At 40.0% G+C, this 23,051-nt stretch overlaps 1 protein-coding gene across 5 annotated transcripts; it reads left to right on the top strand.

Moving 5' to 3' along the window:
- Positions 1-291: 291 nt before the first annotated feature.
- On the top strand, positions 292-16,414 carry nek1 (NIMA-related kinase 1). Of its 5 annotated transcripts, none has more exons than XM_063466681.1 (36): positions 292-360; positions 729-877; positions 965-1,061; positions 1,177-1,274; positions 1,378-1,461; positions 1,559-1,626; positions 2,065-2,151; positions 2,623-2,677; positions 2,970-3,170; positions 3,268-3,340; positions 3,674-3,792; positions 4,013-4,078; positions 4,418-4,477; positions 4,563-4,610; positions 5,105-5,185; positions 5,282-5,463; positions 5,551-5,670; positions 5,754-5,856; positions 6,193-6,279; positions 6,782-6,865; positions 6,971-7,048; positions 7,775-7,870; positions 7,973-8,173; positions 8,265-8,318; positions 8,415-8,655; positions 9,930-10,055; positions 10,196-10,372; positions 10,889-11,062; positions 11,161-11,266; positions 11,416-11,492; positions 11,587-11,798; positions 12,327-12,484; positions 12,758-13,107; positions 13,338-13,471; positions 14,484-14,616; positions 15,800-16,414. In XM_063466681.1, exons 2-36 carry the CDS (start codon positions 761-763, stop codon positions 15,811-15,813), a joined length of 4,161 nt encoding a protein of 1,386 aa, XP_063322751.1. In that variant the 5' UTR covers positions 292-360; positions 729-760; the 3' UTR covers positions 15,814-16,414. The 5 variants fall into 5 exon arrangements, with proteins under 5 accessions (XP_063322751.1, XP_065325797.1, XP_065325796.1 ...); XM_063466680.2 differs by having other exon boundaries at positions 339-438; XM_065469725.1 differs by lacking the exon at positions 7,973-8,173.
- The last annotated feature ends 6,637 nt before the right edge of the window (positions 16,415-23,051 follow it).

Here is a 23,051-nt window from a genome sequence, read left to right on the forward strand (position 1 = left end):
TAAATTTAGCGAAGCTCTGTGGTTTAGATACATAATACGAAAATACTAGATGAAGTAACTAAAAAATAAATACATTTTAACTAAACTAATCGCCAAACGTTACACGTTCTCCATGCTTCTCAGTTGGTTTGCGGTTGCTATGGAAAATGTCCACAGCAACGGTGTCATTGGGGGCGGAGACTGGTAAGCGTCATCCACAATAAATGATGATGGACAGTCGTGTCCACCAATTAATGTTCGGTCTTGGTACATCTGACCAATGAAAACGTACAAAAAATGTAGCCGTAGTTAGATAGAGAGTGCGAGGACAGTATCAAGTACCCAAACCTTTATGAGAAAGGCAGCGAGAAAAGACTAATGGTAAGGCACACAGAAACGTATACGGCTACACAGTGAGCCGGTGATATTATATCAGCCAGAGTTTTGTACATTCACAAGGTAAATATTTTATGAAGCTCCCATCTTCTTCTAGCTTCTAAGTAACGGGAACGCTAGCTGTTTTGCTACCAGCTGTGTTGTGTCTTGCATCTCAGCATCACAGTCCGTCTCATTTTCTGTCTGACAGCGGTCCACAATGGAGCTAACATTACATTTCCAGGACGACGCACAATTGTCATTGTCATTGACTACCAAATGTTTGCCTTTTATAAAGCTTCTGTCACGGAACCCTCGATTAAAGCCTAGTTACACCGAGCAATAGCATTAGCATGTTCTTGATGTCTTTGCAGATCCAGCATGTGGAGCCAGTCATTCCAATAACATGGACAAGTACGAAAAGGTGAAGAAAATTGGGGAAGGTTCATTCGGAAAGGCTATCCTGGTCAAATCCAAAGATGATGGACACCAATATGTCATCAAGGAGATTGGCATATCTGGAGTAAGCGTCTGTGCATATATTACACAAGCTTCGCATGTTGTTTTCAGCCTGCGCTTCATCTCGTTACCCTCTTCATTACTTTGACAGATGTCCAGCAAAGAGAGGCGGGAATCTCGAAAGGAAGTTGCTGTTCTTGCCAACATGAGTCATCCAAACATCGTCCAGTATAAGGAATCTTTTGAAGGTACTAATGCCATCCAAATAGCTCATCTGTTTATGTGAAGAAAATATTATCAAATGTGCACTGTGTGATAATTACATACTATAAGTTTTTTATTTTATTTGTATTTTTTTCCCAGAGGGTGGCTGTCTGTATATTGTGATGGACTACTGCGAGGGTGGAGACCTATTCAAAAAGATCAACTCTCAGAAAGGGGTACTGTTCTCAGAAGAGCAAGTAAGCCAGCAACTACTCGAGGCAGTCACTGTGCAAACAGTATACACATATTGGGTTAAACTGATCACAATAAGTATGGTTTACTGTAGTCTCCCTTTTTGAGATCCTAGATTGGTTTGTGCAGATCTGCCTAGCGCTCAAGCATGTACACGATCGAAAAATTCTCCACAGAGACATAAAATCACAGGTATTGTTTCATAAATCACGAGACCTCCCTTTAAGTGATAAGTTGTTTGTTTGCATGTATTGGTTTATTTACATGTGTTCTCATAATGCTTGTGTAGAACATCTTTTTGACAAAAGATGGAACAGTTCAGCTTGGAGACTTTGGAATTGCAAGGGTGCTGAACAGGTATGCACACTGTTGTCTAAATAGCCCTGCAGTTTTTCATTAAGCATAGATTTCAGACTAAAGGTTGAAGAACACTTTGCATTTCTGGTAATAAGACATTCTGTTTTACTACATTTAAAAAATATTGTAGTTTATTTTATTGAAGTTTGTTATCTGTACACTGCCCTTATTTTATCCAATTTTTAACTGTTGTTACACAGAAATATCTTTTGGTTAAATCAAATATGTCTGATCTTATATTGTATTACATGTTTTATGTATTTATACATTATATTCTGAGGGTCTTAGGTGCATTTATTATTGATGTTGATTTTTCCCTTTTTTACAGCTGTTTTTGCTTTGATTTTATGTCATTGTTTGTATTTTTGCACATTAGACAGTGCTTATTTGAAATATTGAAGCTTTAATATTAAAATGTGCTATTATTCTGTTTTTCAGCACTGTAGAACTGGCAAGAACATGCATAGGAACACCATATTACCTGTCACCAGAGATCTGTGAAAATAAACCATACAATAACAAAAGGTACTTGGACTTCTGGAATATCGTACATTGGTGTCTAGTTGTCAAGCAAATTCAATAGTAATCAATGGGACAAGGTGTCTCCCCACTGAATCTTGAGTCTGCAGGATTAGGTGGTGGCTACAGTGTAATGTAAGGATATCACTTCTCCTTTTTATTGAGTAAACTTGCTCGCTTACATCTACAGCAGGAAGCTGGTATTGATTTTTCTCCTTAACTATTTTAAGTGTACATGCAATTTAACCCACTTTAGTTACAATGAGTGAAGTAAATTTAGCACAGTCTAAATGATCTGGAGTTTTCTTGTCAGTAAAGTCTTGTTTTCATCTCAGTTTATAAAAGGAAAGTAAAGGGCATGCACTTGACTGTTGATACCTTATTGAATGAATGATAAACTTAACCCAGAACTTATCCCTGCCCACCCATATGTATGTTCTCGCCTCTCATTTTCCTTGCTTTTCCTTCCTGCTGCAGTGATATTTGGGCCCTAGGGTGTGTTCTGTATGAAATGTGCACTCTTAAGCATGCAGTAAGTATTCTGTGTGAGCTGTTTAATTATTATTGTACAGTATTTTATATTGTTTTATGCAGCATTTACTCCTCTCTCACATACTAATTTTGATCTCTTCCCTGTATAACCGTAGTTAGATAATGTACTGTTAGATAATAGACTGAAATTAATTTCCAGTATATTAATTCCTAATTAAATCTGTAATCCAGTACAGTCCCCACATTAAGAATTCCTATATAGTTCAATTGTCTTCAGTAATTTCTATGCAGTGGTTACAGCTGTGTGTGCCTTTGCATTTGTTTATTCTCAGTTTGAGGCTGGCAACATGAAGAACTTGGTTCTTAAGATAATCCGCGGGTCGTACCCTCCTGTGTCTTGTCACTACTCCCAAGAACTGCGATTTCTCCTTGCACAGCTGTTTAAACGCAACCCTCGCGAGCGACCCTCAGTCAACAGCATACTGGACAAACCTTTCCTCTCCTGCAGGATTGAGAAGTTTCTCACACCACAGGTAGACTCTGCAGCTGATTGTTAATTGTTTTTTGTTTGTTTGTTTGTTTGTTTTTTGCAAAAAGTAGATTGCTCATTAAATTTCTTACTCATTTCAGATCATTGCTCAGGAATTTCGCCATACTTTTCTTCACAAGCAGCCTAAATCGGGTGTGGCACAGGTGCCATCAGGTGAGCAAACTCGTCATGAAGAAGACTACAAGGGGTCTGTCTTCTACAGCTGGTTTGTAGATTCTAGAACTAATCGGCCACCAAGTCAGGCACATATCGATGGCATTATGGAGGACCTAAACACCTTAAATCAAAACTGATAAATGAAGGATGCTGGACTTTTGCATCTTTTGTACAATAATCTGCTCATTTCTTTTGGATTTTTATTATGTTGTGAAAATACACTGTTTATTTTTTGTGTGTGTGGGTGCGCACATTGGCTGACTAAAATACAAATTTTGTTAGTTTTTGAGTTTTTCTTCTAAATTACTTCTGGATATCTCATAATATCAGCCTCAGCCCAGAAGATTACAAAACCAGCCGCCAAATACGGAGTGCCTTTAACTGTGAGGAAGGTCCCAGATGGAGCCAGAAAGCCTGCAGACAAGAAACCAGCTGGAAAACTCAAACCGGTTAGTAGGCTGTTATTGTTGATGACAAGCTGGTATGACCGATCTTTAGTCATGACGTTTGTTTTGTTTTTGGGGGTGGGTGGGTTTGCCTTCTTATGCCAGAAGCTGTATTTGTTGTCAGTGCTTCTCCCATTTGTGTGTATGTGTGTGTGAGTAAGTGTGTATTGGTACATCATGTTATGTTGGCTACCTCTGAAGCCCAGTGTCATATGTTGCTCAGGCCCTTCTCCCAGCAACCCCCCAGAGAAGAGTGAGTCAAGTGGAAGAAGAGAGGAAAAAACACGAGGTACACTGAGAGCCCCATATTATATTCTCTAATAGGCTCCTTTTTTTTTTTTTTTTTTTTTTTTTTTTTTTCTCTCGCCATTTACTTACACGTGAGGGTCCCTTCTTATTAGCATTTTCAGTTTTGCTCCCTCTCATTGCGCTTGCTCCCCATCTTCACCCATTGTCCGCTCCCGGCCCATTCGGAGTGCTCTGCCTGATATAGCTCTCTCTTTTAACCAAACTTTTCCTCCTCGCCCACCTGACCTCTGACAGAGCAGTCCTGCTGGCTCTTTCCCTCGAGGCGGGTTTCTTTAAGATGTCTATTTTGGGGTTTGAATGGTTTTGTCTCATTCTATAGGATGGCATCAGAAAGAAGAGGATGGAGATGATTGAGAAAGAAAGGAAACAGAGAGAGCAGGTGAGCATACTGTTTAGTTTCTATATCTCCATGCAAAATGTTTTTATTCCTTTCAAACTAAAGTCTTCTGATCTGTTTCTTTCAGATGTTCATGTTGAAAGCGGAGCAGATGAAGAGATATGAAAAGGAAAAGGTGGGTGATTAACTGAGCTTGGGTGTGTGGTTTTAATTTATTTTGTATTTCATTAGTGAAGGAAAGGGGATCCTTTTTAGGACAAAGTTAAAAAAAAAAAAGGTATTAAATATAAATTTTAGTCAAGTAAAATTCTTACAAAAAGTCTATTAATTGACTTCAGTTTCACTCTATATTCGTCCCATGGCCTAGAACACAGTTTGAGAACACTGAATGTATAGAAATTTATGGCTATGGCCACCATGACCCCAACTTTTTGTGTACTATAGTTTTAAGCTTCCTAGCTGTTGGCAACATTTTTATATGAAGGAAATGATAAACTAACACATGAGTTCTCAAAGCACAGCCTGCAGGTCAGTGGCAGCAGTAGAGGGAGGATTTAGTCTGGATATTTTCTTTATCTTCTGCTAGGATTGATCTGAGCTCCACAGTGCATTCGTAGTTCACACACTCTGTACAGCTAAACCAAAATCTGAACCTTTGATCTCTTACAGATCAATCGAATAAACCAAGCGAGAGAACAAGGCTGGAAGCATGTCTTGAGTTCTAGTGGAGGTAGCAGCCCAGAGAGAAAGGTAATGTGTATATTTTTTTTTGTTTTTGGCAGATAAAGAGTTATGTCAGGATGCCCTCAGCGAGGGATGTGACATTGTTTTGTTCTCCGTACTCAGTGTTTTGTAGGAGGTGGAAAGAGAGGTGCACATGTTGCTGCTGTTCAGGGTTCTACTCCAGCTCCTCTCCCAGGTAAAAGCCCTTATGAACACTACCATGCAATCCTTGACCAAATGACTAAACCGACGCCTAAAGATGTCAGCAGGGAGAGCTCCTCAGCTGGACCATGCAGCCCCATTCGGTAAGGTTATTTTATTTATTTTTTTTTGGCTGTTTATGTGTGTTAAGTAGTATTTGTAATGACATTGCCTATTTCTGTACCGACTAGTGTACCAGCTGCTGCAGGCACAGTGCTTCCTAACGGCCCTGCTCGACGGCTAGACCCTGATGTAATAAAGAGAGAACTCCACAGGCTGCAGCATGTTTCCAAACAAGCCCATATTAGCAGGTCAGCTAGTCACATAGCTGTGTTGTTGTTCTCAACGGTGTGAAAGTTGAGTACGAATATTTATTACTGTGTTCTTTCCACAGGCAGCGCGGTCAAATGGCAGCTGGGCGAGCCTTTCAAGTTGAGGAGTTTTTGCAGCGGAGGAGGGAAGCTATGCTCAACAAAGCCCGTGCTGAAGGACAGCTGGTACATATTATAACTACTAATAAGTATATAGCCCCCATCATGAAAATACTGCATGATAACCCGTTACTATACTGGTGAAATTTATATGAACAGAAATAAAAACTGATATTGATATTTAGTAAGAAACGTTTTCAATCTAACAGCTTAATTAAGCTCTATTTCCGGTCTCTATATTGAATCAATTATAGACCTGTGACTGCAAATCACACTGAGAATCAAACGACTGCCTGCGAATGTTTTTATCCTTTTCTATTATTTTTGTCTTACACATAATCTTGTGGCAGCTAGCTGTTAGGGCCCGTGTCCTAAAGTGTGGTTAAATTAAATGGTAAACAGGGTACTCGGCAAAACCTGGCAGCAATCTATGGAGGCCGGGCTGGTGGTGTTCGGTGCGGGAGGTCTAAACCCAACAAAGAGGAGGAGGTAGGAGGCCAAGGCCTGAACGCCCAGCCTCACACTTCACCTTACTCACAGCACGTCTGGCTTGGCACGTTTCACACGTCCGCACAAAGCTCCCTTTGACCCGCCCACAGTTCAACCCAGCAGCTCAAACTCATTGCCACTCCTTGTGCAATGTGTGGTGTTCCATTGTCCCAGTTATGGCTGCTGTCTCATTTCAAATAACCACTTGAGTTTTGAGTTTGGTCATAAATGTTTTGCTCTGAATGGAATACATCTTCATTGCTGATTGTAAATTTGTGTTGTCTTTTGTTTTGGGTTTTTTTTTTTTTTTGTTATTTTATCTAAATGGCTGATGCCTTTCTGTATAACATTTTTTTTTTATGTACAAGTCCCAACAAAGCATGTTCTTTTTTTGTTGTAGTTTTATTTTGTTTGTATGTCTGCTAATATCAGTACTGTACTCTCTGCCGTGTGTGTTTGTGTGTGTTCATTCACTATGTAACATTTCTGTATTTGTTCTCAGGAGTACTTGGCAAGGCTCAGACAGATCCGCTTGCAGAACTTCAATGAGCGCCAGCAGATCAAAGCTCGACTCAGAGGAGAGAAGGTACATTACTCCACTGCTCACAGGGTGCCAATAATGAAGGTGGTTTTCAGTTTTTGCTGACATTTTTGTCTCCTGGGTGTTGATGTTGCTTCCTGTGTATTTCAGTATGATAGCGATGGTTCTGACAGCCAGGAGTCCAGTGAGGAGGCCGAGCTCAGGAGAAAGAAGATAGAGGCTTTAAAAGTGAGTCTAGAAGAAGCAAAAAACAATTGCATTTTCCAATATCCGATGTTTATTTGATAACCTTATTTGCAGAGACGTTAACAATGATTAAATTGACAGCAAGAGGAAGATGATGTAAGTCCTCTTCCTTTTCTGCTCTGCCTGTGACTTGTTGCTGTAAAGAGGCTTAAAAAGTCATGGCTGTTGTTTTGTCCTGAAACAGCACAGGAAAATATAAAAAAAAACACTGTCATCAGAGAAGACATTGGATTTTGTACAGCCCTATTTTTAGTAATCATATTTTGATCATTGCTACAGCCCCTAAAATCCATGGCTCAGAGTAACCAAACACGTGAGATTTCACAAAACTTCCACAGATCAAAACATGCTTTATTAAGCAAAAATAGTGACCAACCCTAAACCTCGAAACAACCACCCAGTGGGTCACCGGTATCAATGTTTTCTCCTGAACTAATGTTTAGAAACAAAACTACTTCAAGCAAAATATGAAAATGCGACCATCGGTAATTCCCAAGTCAACTTATAATAAACAAAACTGCAAAAGACAAAGGTCTGTACTGGTGGAGGAGAGATGACTCTCGATTAGTGTGCATGCAGTTTAGCCTTCCCAGCCAATTGTAACTGGAGGAAAAAGGGAGGACAGAGGTTAATATAATAAAAAAATAATAGACAGAAATAATGTGTAACATTTATCAAAGCGTGTCATTGTTTTGTTCCGTTTTGCAGGCACAAGCTAATGCCCGTGCAGCTCTTCTGAAAGAGCAGCTAGAGAAGAAGAGGAGAGAAGCACATGAGAGAGAAAAAAGGGCATGGGAGGACCATGTAAGCATTTGTTTTTGGTTCATCCCTGTCTTGTCTTAGTGTGACCTTACTGGTGCATTAGTTAAAGTATAAGCTAACTTTGCATATTGACTGTTATGGAAGCTTGCAGCTCGAGGGGTCAAAGGTGGCATGGCGGGAGCAAATATAGTGGCCTCAGAAGCAGTATCGTCTACCTCTGATAGTCCTCTTCCACAGCCAGGCCCCTCTCAGCCAGAACCAGCTGCCAAAACTCCAGCCCTGCCTACACCCAAACCCTCCACCCCAGCTATATCCATGACTGCTGCCCTAAAGAACGTTGGAGCAGTCAGTATATAATTGATGTATAACACTATCTCTCACAGTACTTTGGGATATTTATTCATTCGCTGCATGAATTTGGCATTTTGTTTTACAGACCACGCCACTAAAGGAGAGCTTGCCTGAACCAGAGTCTGCAACCATGATCCAGGTGAGGTGATTAGGTTTTAAAATTTATGAAATCAAATAACAAGGCTATTCGTTCTAATGAAAAAAATACTGTTATGGAATCACTTCTGTGTAACAGAGTGAGAAGAAGCAGATTCTGCGCAGACTTAACCAGAACCTTAAAGCTCAAAGCCCAGTGGAGGAGGTGGAGGAGTCTCCTTCGGCCCCAGCAGAATCAAGTCCTGCTTCAACCCAAAACCAGTCTGATACAGATAAGCGCCCCTCTTCCAATGGAGACCGGAAGAAGTGGGAAGCAGCAGAGCTACCTGTACTTCCCGTGGCTCAGCAAACTTTAGAGGAAATGTGTGCCACAGCAAGCAGTGAGTTGAGTCTAACTAGAGATGGATTAAGAAGATTACAGTATGTTGTTTTGTGTGTGTGCCCTACCAAACAGAGAGAAGTCTCACAACTTGCAGCTAACTTCATAACACGACTGGGTAATTTTTTGAAAGCCCCGATTTGGACATAGGGTAACAGAGCCAAAGCTTAAAAACTGCATGTATAGAATCATCAGCCAAATGTGATTAACTGCCAAAAAAGGTTTGTTTTCCTCCCAAAAATAAAGTTTATAAAACTCTTTATGTCTGGGAACGTCTAATACACATATACAAAGTTACATGACTCTAAAGCTTCATTAAAGGCTCAGTCTTCTTAAAAAAAGCAGTAAATGCACATAGTTGAAATTGTGGTGGACCTCTGACCACCATCTGTCATCGTTGCCATTTAGTGAGTGTGTTTACCATTTCATTTTTTAAATTTTAACCAAATTAAAAAATGAAATTGGCCTTTTTAGCCTGTATGAATAAAAGTTAATACCTGTCTGAAACCATGATGTCAAGCTAGAAATCGTGGCATAAACATACTCTGACCTAAATTTTGACGGGAACACTCAGCAAGTTACAGTTGGCCTACAACCACATTTAAAATCAAAATGAAGGATTTCTGTCTAGAGCAAACCAGCAGGTTAGATGACTATAACAGTGACTTCATAAGTCAAAAATTCAATGAGACAGCTACAGCTCATGCAACATGCTAACATTAAAAAAATTGGATTACTTTAAAATCCTTGTACTGCTTTACAAAGCACCAAATGGGTGCTACTTAGATTTCACATTTATTCATACTTCATGAAACATCCAGACTTTTAAGGCAATTAGGACCAGGTTTACTCTCTATTGCTGGAATCACAACAAAAAAAACAAATGCAGCTTTCAGTGTTTCAGCTCCTCAGTTCTAGAGCAAATGTCTTGAACCCTTGATGTCAGCTAAAACTGCTGCTCCATTTAAGTTGGTGCTAAACTTTACTGTTTGAGGGGCCTACCAATAAAATCACATCTGTAACCTCCTAACCTTTGATTTGCTTTAATCTCATCTTTTGTTTGTTTGAGATTATGCTCCTTGCTGCATTTCCCATTATCATCATGTTGTGTTTTTCATATAGTTTATTTCTGCAAAGAAGTGCCTTGTATCTAAACAGATCAATTGAAATATATTTGTTTTGACCTTATAACTCTTCAGTTGATTTCTATTCAGGATCTGTTGGTTTCTACTAAAGGGCAGGTTTGCCAAATTTCCCCTTCTGTTATCTCATTAGCCACTTCAGCATCTCCAGATGGTAGGCCATCCTCTGGTGGTGACAGGAAGAAGTGGGAGGCAGGAGTTCCACTTGTCCTCTCTGCAGCTCAGCAAACTCTAGAGGATACATCCCTCATGACCATTGGTAAGTCCTTTCCCCCAGAGTCAGAACAAGCGCACAGCTTTCCATATAACTGCTCTGAGTATTACACTCTCTCTCTGTCTCTCTCTATTTCTGTTTTTGGTTTGTTTGTTTGTTGTTTTGTTTTTGTTTTTTTGTCTCAGAGCAAACAGCGGGCGAAGTTATACAGATGGCTGTGCTACAGGAAGATGCTCCCAGGAAGATGTGGGGAGCAAGTCCAGACTCTCAGGTGCTGAAGGTACTTAAGGAGGCAGAACTTCAGCCACTCACCCAGCCACTGGAGACTCTCACCATATGTGAGGACGAGTCTTCTAGTCCTGGTTAGTCTTACTTACAGTTTCTCACCTCATGATGATTTTTATATTTTTTTTATGTGAGTCTCAACATGAAACAAATTCAGTTAGCTTCTGGGCTCATGTCTTGTCTTTGGGATTTTTTTCTCTCCTGACTCGGCGTTAATGTGATCACAGGAACAGCAACAGGTCATGTTACACTATTAAAAGGCATGGTATTATTATTATTTTTTTTTTTTTATATTTCTAACAATTTGACTAAATTAGGCCAAAAACTTCGCTTGGTACTGCAGGAATAGTTTTGATGTGAAATTTAGAGAATATTTCCCTGTATTTGTCCCAAAGTTGCAGATTTATTTATTTATGAGAAACTACATAAATAGTGAGTTAAGGTAGAAAAGTACTGCAAGAGCATGTCTGAATTTACTTCAACACATGGAGAGATGAAGAATCCTTTAATGTTTACATTTTTCTTATTTGGTCCTGCTTTAAATAATATGCGCTTGTCATGTACTATTATTATTGTCTCTTGGTTTCTTTCAGTCAAATTAAACCAGATGACAGCAGAAGCTGGCATTGTGAAGATACCTAAAGAAGTGTTACCGCCTGTAGTGGCTGAGAGTCCTGCAGCTACAGATGTGGCCTCACATCAAGAAATCTCCATGGCTGCTGCAATAGAGAGCCCAACACTGCCAACCAGCGTTACTGAGACTCAGGGTTAGTACCTGATATTGATCCGATCTTTTGCTGTTTATTTAAATTTTTATTTTTGTTATTTTTCCCAGCTAAGTCCAGTGATGCTTAAATTCCTTTAGATCCAGCAGACTTGGAGTCGGTGTTTTTAGAGGAAACCCCTAAACAGGCCTCACGTCCTCCAAACAGTGTGCAGCAGGCTTGGGAGCAGGAATGCCAACAGCAAATGTGAGCGTTAAATGAAATCAAAAATTTGCATTTTTCATACCAAAATGAAAATTGAGCTTTTTTTTATTATGATTTAAAACTCCTTTAAATAAATAAATGTACAAAGGCAACATGCATGTCTGTGAAGCTAAGCTGGATTTCTTCTACAGGCCAGCAGAGGGCGATATAAGACCAACAGGCAACAAAGAGGCTGAGCAGAGTGCAGACAAAGCTCCTGAGCCATCAGGTGAGATCAATGTGTAGTGAGCCAAGATGACTTTTTTCAGGGTAATTATTATCTGAATTAAACCTGCCCCCATTTTCCCTCTCTACTGGTTTAGCTCAGCATGAGGAGCCCCTATTTATGAAACTGTGTTCCCCGGCCCACCGACGCACTGCCGCCCTCGCTATCCTCTCAGCCCAGTCCTCCATGGATGAATCATCCTCCTCTCTGGCCTCTCGCTCACGCTCTGTCTCACCTCTACGCTCCAAACACCAGAATGCACTCCTCATTGGTCTCTCTACAGGCATGTTTGATGCCAACAACCCCAAGGTGATTACTGGCAGAATATTACACTTTTTTGTGTGTGTGCGGACATTGTGTTACATAATAAAGGGAAGCTCTAAAGTTAATTATCTTAAGTATTAAACCCAGGACATTGTTAGCTGTAAGAGTGATCAGGTGTTTCAGGACATTTATCTCTTCTCCCTGGTGTGATGTAGAGGCTTGTGCAGTATTTTGGGTAGGATTTCAGTCTTCTTTATTAATGAGAAGGCTGAAATGAATCCATTAATCTCCCAATCTGAACCTGCGCTGAGTCTTATATTACAGGACGAGCATCCATCAACCATTATCTTTCACGACCTTCATCAGGGACAATGAGATCTGCAGAGCTCAACGTTTTTAATATGCATATAAAAATGGCTACATAGAATAGGATCTTGTCACAGAGTCATGTCCTATTCTGGCCCCTTCTTTGCATATTAAGCCCTTGTTTATTGTGTCATATGAATTCCACTTGCAGTTGTCTTAGTCAAACACTCAGAATATTCTGTCACTGTGTTTGGTTTGTGCCCGCAGATGCTGCGGACATGCTCTCTACCAGACCTGAGTCGACTCTTCAGCTCTCAGCAGGACGTTACAGTGACTGGCGAGGCTAACGTTGCTCCAGACAACAACTTGGAAATTGAGGACCTGGATGAGGCAGGAAAAGATGATGACCAGTCTGAGACAGAGGAGTAAGAAAAGCATGAAATCTAAAAACATCCTAAGACATTTTCTGGCCCAGCTGTTCATGATCATGAGTAGTATTTTTAAGACAAAGTTAGGTTAGGTTCTAATTTTTCCATAGGCATAATCAGAGATAACAACGACCTGTATCTGTAAACTATATAAAGACAGGTAGTTGTTATAATGACAACTATTGCAAGCAGCTTTATATTTAAGGTAATGACCCTATAATATTAGAGAGAAAACTATTGTTTTCTAAGAAACCTCTTTCTGTTTCTTAGTGCTTATGAAGATGAAGATCTGCGTGACATCAGGGCATCCATGGAGAGACTGCTGCAAGAGGAGGTTGGAGCTGGCGACTTTAATGGAAACCCTCCTGAGAGCGGAGACCAGGAGCTTTTCAACAGGATCGCAGCTGAAATCGATCAGGACAACAATCAGATGGCGGTAGACGATGATGACGATGAAGATGAGGATGAAGAAGAGGAAGATGATGAAGGCGATGAGGAGGAGGAGGAGGAATGCTCAAATGGAAGTCCTGCTGATGAGGAGGCAGGGGAATTGCTTACCAATGGTGTGGGAGAGGAGAACCACAGTAATAACAGGCAGCTCAATGAAGAATGGCATTCGGGTAAGGACAGAACATCACAGAGACTCAGACTTTTCGGTCTATTTTACTCAGGTTGCTTTAAAACATTACCCAACTCTAGTTTTTACATTTAGCTTGTTTTATGTTTGAAACTACTTAAGACCTTAAATATAATCTTTAATTAATATTCTAATTCCTTCAGCACCTTCATAGTTTTCGAGACCAAAAGTTTGAGATTTTTATATGAAGTGATTGGTTCTGCTCCACAACAGATGGCAGCGGAGAGGAGCAGGGCGGAGAGATGGAGCATCATGACAGCATCTTCAGCCGTCTGGAAGAGCTTCGGTTCAACCTGGAGCAGCAGATGGGTTTTGAGAAGTTCATTGAGGCCTACAATAAGATTAAGGTATGAAATATTCATTATTTCTCTTTGAAATCTGGAGTTTGTTCATATAACTTCACAGTTAAAGTGACAATACAAGCCAAAAATTTGCATATTTTTTTTTCTTCTGGGACGCTGTGCTATATCTGGAGTGTTTTTGTATGAGCTGCCCAGTTTAGGAGATTTTAGCTGTCTGCTTTAATACTGCAGCTCAGCTTATAGGGGATGTAATTAAGGTTTGTATCTTTTAGTGATGCTGTTGGCATGTGTAGTTCTTTAGAAGGAAAATGGCTTGTGAGTGAAACCGCTTAGAGCAAGATTTGAAGATTATGTTCATGACAAAGTGCATCTTCTCCAGTGTGGACAGCCGTCTAAACAGCTACTCTTGTGGGGAGTTGGGGGAGGTGCGTATATTACATATCTATAGCATGCCCTGGTCTGCCCAAGGTCTCCCAGTTTGAAAAACACCTCACCTAAGAGGAGCGAGATACTCAAACCTTTTCAGGAGACTCATTTTGGCTCTACTTTTCCTGCATCCAAGTGAAAGACCAGACATAGTCTCATTTTGTTCTCATTTTGCATGCCTGAGTGATCCAAGGAGCTTTGTTGTTGGGAGAAATTTGCCCCAATAATATAACTATAGAACATAGCTGGTAGTGTCTCCCAAGGAAAAATTGTTCCTGGGTATGGCCACAATAAGTAATATTCAAAAACTTCACGATTCAAGAAACCTCATCTAAATCAGGGGCTTTGAGGCCCCACCCTGGAGCCAGCCAAGGGGAATATGCTCCTTTATACAAGGAGGCCAGACTCTATGGGATAAGGTTCAGCCCAAGTGATCCGCATGGGCCCAGCATCCACTGGAGGAACCATTGGTGGATTGGACTGCAGTCAAGGGTGGTGGTTTAGTCTCTCTCTGCATTAACTGATTCTCCAAAATAATGCAGTCATATGTAAAACATATACATCTGTGCTGTCCTTTTTAAGTGTTACATCACACGACTGATTGAAGAGACTTGTTGTTTTGATGCTCAAGGCCATACATGAAGATGAGGACGAGAATATTGACCTGGGCTCCAGTTTGGTCCTAAGCATTCTGGGAACTGAGCACCAGCATCTGTATCCCAACATCCTTCATCTAGTGATGGCAGATGGCGCTTATCAAGAAGGTGAGTGACAGTTTTATCGTATTATCATTTTCAGTGTCTCTGATTTAAATAAATAACATTTAAAATGATATTCTTTAATGTTTTTACATGACACACAATAAAAGAGTTCAAATTAGTTTTTCACTTGGACCTGGTTCATTTTATTTATTTATTTTTTCTTTTATATAATTTTTAATTTTCACACCGTTTTCCTCCTGAGCCACAAACATCCGAGCAGGTTTCTTTTCATTGTTCTAGTCAGCGACAGCATCAGCGTCGTGTCAAAATTCTGTCCTCTTTTCTCACATTGTTGCAGCTTCACCAAGTCGTGAAGAGACTGAGCAGATGTGAAAGACACCCTTAACTCTGTTTTCTTTGTCGTGCTCTGTGCTGAGCATGTCGTCGGACTTGGGGGGCCACAGCAGAAATAGAAAGCAGTTAATCCCTCAGGATGGGAGCAGGCTTCAGATATATTTTCTAATTGAACATCTTTGTTTGATAGTTCGTTCGTTTTCTATTTTTACTGTCTTCTGAAGTAGAGATGGATGATGCAAATGTCAGATATCTCCCCTGAGGGCTCGTCTCAAGATCTGTTATCTTATGGCTTACATCCACGCAGTGGTGGATATAATTATATATTTTTGAAGCAGCAATCAGAGAGCAAACTGTTGTAAGGCAGCATAGTCTATTAATTGTGCCAAAATTTCAAGTTCTTCTTTTTTTCCCCCCTCCCTTTGGCTCTTCTTCTTGCCAAAAAGGGCAAATATTCTTACTATTGTCATCTCATACTGAGTTTCAAACTTTGGGAGGGGCAGCATATAAAAACAATTTAAAAAGAGAGAAGCTTAATAAGCTTGTTTTTGACAGTAGATAAACTGATGAGCTGCAACAGATCCAAATATGAGACCAATACAGATTATTTTGAACTGTGAATCATGCAAGGATAATTTAATAAATTTATAGAATGAAACTTTGAAGCAAAAATCAGTATAAGAGGTCTCACATTGGCAGAAATTCTGTAAAAGTTTATAAAACCATACCTCTCCATGGCTGCCAGTGACCTGGTGAGGTTAAATGTTTGGTTCTGTTGTTCATTATAACAATGCTGTCATTGTCTCTCGCCTCCTCTGTCGTTTACTTTTAGGAGTAATGGTCCAACTGCTTTGTTGAATTGTCGTGATTTTCTTTGTTGTCTTTCTTTTAGATAACGATGAGTAATGTTTTGTGCAATGGAGCTGCTGGCAGCTTTGACAATCTGCTAGCAATCTGATGTCTTCCTGTGACGCACACGATCGGCAGAAGGATCTATGCATGAAGTGTCCCAGCCTCACATCTAACAGTGTTTCAGGCACACTTGCATGATGTATAACTACTACACTCAAGACTGTACTTCATACTTTGACTATCAGCACCTGACACTCTTTTCTAACCAGTGTTCTTTCAAAAGTGCTTTATGGAAAAAGACATGTGTTGTTGTTAACCAAAGTTTACTGCAAAATTAAGTAAATGTTTCGTCCACATCTGTGAGTGAAAGACGCACATGGGTTGTCACGATTAAAAGCATAGACTTTGTTGTGTTTAACATTGTTGTTGGTTCAGTTGGACTCTTTGGTGGGTGAAGATCTGGTCCTCTCAGGTGCTCTCTTTCTGTCCCATCCTCAACCACAGCTTCAGAACTTTAACCAGGTCAGGATTTTATTCAAAACCAGTTCAGCCTCTTTTTCTTGTGATTGTTGTCACCAAATAAGAAGTTAAATAATATCTAAGGCATTTTCCATGTTTCGTACTGCTTTGATTAAATTAAGCAAAGTTAAACATTTTTGTGAGTGAGACTGTTGTATATGTTGCCAAGGAACTGTAGCAAGACTGTGGTTGGTGTGACGAGTGGAGCAGGTCAGAGTTGTACTGATGATATAACTTGTCATATCGACGCTAACAGTAAATCATGTTTGTTTCTAAATTTAAATACTTCAAAACTTTATATGAAATAAAAACCTTTTTTAAGAAGTTGAAGAGTTATTCTATTTCTTTCCACAAAGAAGGGTTTAGACAGCAGACATCAAGGCTTGTGATTTAACTACCTTACAATTTATTTATTTATTTTAACAGTTGAGTTAGGTTGTTTTAAAGCATTAACAAATTAATTTTTGAAATCTGGTAAAAATGAGTTCTTCGAAATTTGGTGACATCTTTGACCACAACGTGGCAGCATTTTAGCAAAAGGTTCCACCCAACCAACATAGATTAGATTCTTTGTTAGAAATTATCTATTGCTACCCCAAAAGACAACTTTTAATTCATCTATTGCTTGTGTATGCTTTCCACAAACTAAGTTAGCTAACTATGGCTATAAAATGTTACCTGACCTTATTTTAACTTCAGTTGTTATCTCTGCTACAAAATATACATCTTGGATGTAACATCATAGCTTTTGTTTCTTTATATTTTGTTAGTAGTTTTAATTAATTGAAACAGCTGTAAACAGCTTTCAAAATATTCCTAAAGGCAGTTTTTGTAATTATGTTGTGCAGGTAAGCCTTTGCCTTTTGCTAGGTTGCAGTTGTAAATAAAAATGGCTGACTCACTGCACCATCTCCTGGTACAGATTGGTATTGCATGAAAGTACAGCCTGACCCTGGCTTCATTTAAGTTAGTTTCTCTTCAGTGCAGTACATGGATGTTTTGTGAGACTTAGTACATTTAGGTTTTAAACAAATCAGTGTACAATAAGTAACTCAACCCCCAAAATTTTACATTATTTTTTTTAAATTTAATGCGTGTTTATTTATTTATTCCTAAAACAATCTTTAGATTAGAAATGTGGTTATGGAAAGAGAATCATTCTACTTTTCACGGGTCATTGGATGACTGTGCCACTGGTGAGGACACAAGGCTATTTTCAGCTACAGCCTGTTTCAACGGACCACTAACCCTTCCTGTCAGCTAGCAAGATTTATTTGAAGTCGTGATCCCTGTGGAATAATATAACACGAGGCAGTGTTCTAAGACCACATCTCATTTACCATGACAGGAGACATCGGTATGTGTACAGTATGGGTTGGAGTATACTTGAGTAGCTGACCTACAGTACCATCCTTTCATTAAGAAAAAATGGCCTCATACGAGTTCCCCAGTAGTTCTAGGTCCCTCTGTTTTTATTTGTCTGTAGTTAACATATCTCAGGTTTGAACTCGTCAGTCCTGTCAGGGCAAAGCAATGAATTATATTTTGATTAGTGCCACTAGTATTGAAGTAAAAGTCAGCCTGGGGATTAGGCCAGAAACTGAGGTGAGAATCTTCACATCTCTACAAGATGTTGCTTTTATAAATTAAATCTTTCCTAGTCGGTGATGAAGGACTGAACACTGATTTCTGACACCAGCCCTAATATAAATATGACACTTCTTAAACTGCAATATGTCATTGCCCTGCATATGTTTCAAAGCTGAGGCGTGCAAAGAGGGTTACACATTGGATTTCATGTCAAATAATACACAGATATCCAGTGGATTAAATTCTCTTTGCATGCTTTTATTCCTTTTTTATTTTGCTTTTTTTTTTTAACTGAAATTAATCTGAAGTTTGAGTCTTTGCACATAAATACATGTACTTATATGTGGGTTTAAGCCTCTAAATATATTTAGACCTTTAGTCAAGGGCCCGACAGGAGCAGCTCTTAACGCCCTTAAATGCCTTCATTCACTATTTATACTGCTTGGTGGCATTGTGCTTGTTTGTTGTTCCATATCTGATTTAGTTATTCTGTTTTAACTCCCACCATGTGGCTTGTATTATGCATGGGTGGTTGTTTTATTTCTGTAGTGATTAGCATTTTTACTTGTTAAGAGGGACATATATAGTACATGAAGGCAAGCAACTGTCAGTATAATCAGAGCATGAGGGACTTTGAAACAGCACTTATGGCTTTCTTTTAGATATAAGTGCATTATAGGCTCAGTGTGGAGTCTTGGTACAGCAAATCTAATTTTAGGTCTTGCAAACATAGAATTGTCAGAAAGTCACTTTGAAGTTTTGCCTTTATCTCTTCAGGTTTGTGGTTATGAGTTCTGTTAAGTATCACAGCTGCAATAAAATGTATGGTGGCCCAGTGATGCCAAAATGCAACATCCAATTTCTTTATTGCAAAATTGAATTTGGTGTTACAGGGACGGCGGGTGTGGGAGCCATCCAAGCTGTTAAAGTGCAAAAGGCTGGTACACCCTGGACAGGTCGTAGCTCGCCATAGGGCGAATCCAAAGACAGACAATCATTCACGCTCAGATTCACACCTGCAGACGATTTAGAACCAGTTAACCTAAAATGAACCATCCATCCATTCTCTTTCACTTATCCTTAACAGGGTCGCAGAGGTGCTGGACCTTATCCCAGCCACTGTGGAGCGAAAAGCGGGGTACAACCTAGACAAGTCACCAAGCTGACGCAGGGCTAACACAGAGAGACAGACAACCTTTCACACTTATGGGCAATTAAGAGTTAACAGTTAACCTAACCCTACTAAGTGCATGTCTTTGGACAGTGGGAGAGAGCCAGAGAACCTAGAGAGAATCCAAGGAAAACTCCACTCAGAAGGGCCCCAGCCAGCTGGTGGGTTCAAACCCACAACTTTCTTGCTATGAGGCGACAGTACTGACCACACCACTGGGCCACCCACAGAAGAAAAAAAACACATTTCAGGAAATACAACATAACAGAAAACACCACAAAACTACCCAAAACACAGAAAACACCACAAAACTACCCAAAACACAGAAAACAACTGAAACATAACAGAAAAACACAATGTTACAAAAACCTCATCAAAACAGAGAACACAAAATTTCAGAAAGTGGAACAACAGCAAGGAAACAAAATAAAATTGTGTTTTCTGAAACCTTATTGCATTTTTTATTGTGTTTTCAGAGGGTTTTGTTTGTCTAAATGAGGTTCTGTTTGAGGCATTTTGTATTTGTGATTTCACAATGATATCAATGATATCAACTCCAAGGCACTCTCTTACAAATATCAATACCTTCAGTGTCACCGTAAGGTCACATCTAGTCATGTTTAACCTGAATTGGTGGGTGGCACAGTGGTGTGGTGGCTAACACTGTCATCACAGCATGAAGCCACCGGCTTGCTGGGGTTTTGTCTGTGAAATTTGCATGTTCTCGCAGCAAAAATTTCTGGCACAACTTCACCTACTTCCAAGGTGCATGGAGAGGATGAAAGAAATCACAAACTCCAGCAACACTTGAGGGAAGATGAACAACTTGAATAATTGACCAACGCGTTTCGGCTTGTGGCCTTCATCGGGGTCAGACCCTGGAGTTCCTGCATTGAAATTTGCATGTTCTCCCTGTGTCTACATGGGTTCTCTTCAGCTTCCTCTCATACTCCAAAATATGTCCATGTTAAGGTAACTGGTGATTCCTAATTGTCCGTAGGTGACGGTCTGTCTTTCTGAGTTTGACTCGTGACCTATCCAAGGTGTGCCCTGCCTCTCCCGTCTCCCCACCACCCCACACTGGATAAAAACATGAACAGAGTTAAATAAATGAGCTATATAGTTTCAGTCCCTCCCACGCAAAGCCCCTGACATTATAGTGAGGATGTAATGAATTTAATTCTTCTCGGAATTTTCCATAGGGCCTCCTTGATCCAAGCATGAAAAGAGGAAAAATCACCCCACAGAGAAATGTATGCGCTCAAGCATTATCATGCAGCGTTCATTGACATTGAGTTTACGGTGCCTAATCTAATTTGAAAGCAGGTTGCCTCAGGCTGAGTTAGTAAGTTTGAAAGCCTCATCAAAGTAATACAAATGAATATCACTGGATGTGAGAGTCCTGATCTTAGGAGCACATTAGGCTTAAAGCGTTTGGGCTGCTTTCAATTAAGACACAGTGAAATGTCAACTGGTGAGCAACACTACATATAATAGCTCTATAATCTGTGCTTGCCAATAAAAAATGGCTTTCCTCTCTGGTATTGGCTGTATTTCAATACTTTGTGTCTCGCACATCTATTTACAGTAATGGACTGTACAAGAGAGAGCAATATTTCTGTCAGGGCCCATCCTTTCGTGGAAATTGGGACATATGTCTTGTCATGTCCTCTGCTGCTTTCCTCGTTTCCATTTATAAGCAGTAAGCAGTAAGTATAAGCACAGCTGTCCCCTTCATCGTGTGCAGCTCTGCATGTGTGTGTGCAGTGATGGGGGTTTTTTTGCCCTCAGGTGCAGTCATTATGAAGGATTATTGCCTTTCCGGGTGTACAAATCATTCCCGTTGTCTTTCCGAATAACATTATTTAATGTCTTTGAATGCGAGTGTGTGGTAATGCACAGGGGTCAAGCTGAAAAGGAGGGGCAGGGGCTATTGTCTGGGTGGAGGTGGAGGGGCGGAGTGCAGCCTCCTAACGGCAAGGAAATATGACCTGCGGGCTTCTACCAGCTCCCGTGGGATTGCATGTGACAGAGGAGCGCCACCTCTGAATAAATCTCTTTTCTTTATTGCCTTTTTTCTCCCTCGCCTTCATCTCTCCCTCTTGCTCAATATACAGTGTCCTCCAAAAGATAAAAATAAATCACATGTTTATTGTCTGGCTGTGTCTCGCTTGCTCTTCTCTCCCTCAAGTAGTTCTATGTTTGCAGAAAAGGTTATCACGAGTCAAAGGTCCATTTCAAATGTACATCTTATAATAAATGGTTAAAGCAGCACCTCTGGAGATATGTCCTCCATCTCCCTTTCGCCTTTTTTCTTTTATATGACTCAGTTTGCCTTTGCCTCAAGAAAAGATAGGATAATATCATCCCAGTGTCATGAAACTACAGAAGCATCAGAACTTCAGCTCAGGACTAAAAAGTATTTTACATAAAAGTTAAAACATAGGCGTCAAACATGCAGCCCGGGGGACAAAACCAGCCCACCGGGGGCTCCAATTCGGCCCATTAGATAGCTTTGTAAAGTGTGAAAAATGCAATAAAGAAATTAATTATTCAATGTTTTTGAGTTAAATTGCTCTACCCCATGTCGGGATGAAGTGCCAGCATTACAGTAAAAAGTTTAAAGTATTTTTACATTTAGGCAATTTGTTTGAATTATAAAGATATAAATTACTGTTGTTGTTTACGAAAACTCTGCATGTGAAGGGTTTGTGCCTTTATTCACACTGACAAGCCTGGCAGAGATAGGAGACAAAAGATTTCTAAGACTGTAGAAAGGAAAGTAGTGAGACGTGTCTAAAGATCCCACAATGACTGCCAAGACACATAAGAGTTAATTAGTTAAGTCAGGAATTATAGCCTCAAACAAGACAATGACCCTGCACAGGAAGAACTGTGAGGACTGGAGAAATCCACTTCAAGCCACTCTGAAGTATGCTAAGGACAATCTAGAGAAAGATTATGAATACTGCAAGCACATCCTTTGGTCATACAAGACAAAACTCAAGCTCTTTGGCCACAGAAACGCTGCTTATGTTTGGGGAAGGAAGGGAGAAAGAACACCCATGGTGAAACAAGGTGGTGGGAGCGTTTCATTGTGTGGATGCTTCAATGTGTCTGGAACTGTGAATCTTGTCAAGGTGGAAGGAATCATGAAGAAAGAAGGATATGTTAAGATTCTGAAAGAAAACGTCAAATAGTCAGCAACAAAACTGGGTCTTGGTCATCAGTTTATCTTCCAACAAGACAACAATCCAAAACACACATCGCACATCTTGGTAAAGAACCACCTTCAGAAGACCAAAATGAACATTAGATACTGAATCCCACTTACAACTGAGGTCCATACCAGACGACCATCAAATCTGGAGGAGATTCTCCAACGAGATGTTTGTGAGACTTGCTGAGAACTAAAACAAACGAGTGAAAGCTTTTATCCGTCTGTTGTTGGCGCACTGAATGTGAGATTTTCAGAATATTTCTTCACATTTTTAAAGATATTAGACATTCAGAGGAGCAGGGCTTTTCATATTTATGCTGACCAATTGAGATCAAATTGGATTGTATGTGCTCCTGAAGTAAAAGGAGTTGGATAAATCTGATTGGATCTACTTGAAAATAGTGAAAACGCGACCAGTAGATGTCCCTGTATAACTCTCCAGACATCCCTTAGCCAAAACAAAGGTAAAAGTGTGTCACCCGTTATTGCTGCATGACAGAACAGAGGTTCCTAATGTTGGAAAATTGTAACTGAACAGAAAAACAACAACATATTTTGGTATAATTTAAGATGCTATGTGATTAAACTCGACTTTCAGCCAAACAGGCCCACAGGGGTGACCGAATAGTGAAATGAAAAAAGGAGCTATTATGCACTCTGTCTGGGAAAAGATGCTGCTTTTTGACACATCATTACAGCTCATTATACGATTCAGTTCACGCCCTTTTGATAACGACTGGTGCTGCCTTCTGGTGCACCTCGGAAATCTACCGCTTACGTTGTAGTAATCCT

Source organism: Pelmatolapia mariae, linkage group LG23, assembly GCF_036321145.2.
Source record: "Pelmatolapia mariae isolate MD_Pm_ZW linkage group LG23, Pm_UMD_F_2, whole genome shotgun sequence".
In the NCBI taxonomy this organism is placed as follows: Eukaryota; Metazoa; Chordata; class Actinopteri; order Cichliformes; family Cichlidae; genus Pelmatolapia; species Pelmatolapia mariae.

Coding starts and splice junctions, on each gene's coding strand:
- nek1 (XM_063466681.1), top strand. CDS start 761: ATGGACAAGTACGAAAAGGTGAAGAAAATTGGGGAAGGTTCATTCGGA. Junction 5,186..5,281: donor GTAGCAGCCCAGAGAGAAAG/GTAATGTGTATA, acceptor CTCCGTACTCAG/TGTTTTGTAGGAGGTGGAAA. Junction 6,866..6,970: donor CTCGACTCAGAGGAGAGAAG/GTACATTACTCC, acceptor TGTGTATTTCAG/TATGATAGCGATGGTTCTGA.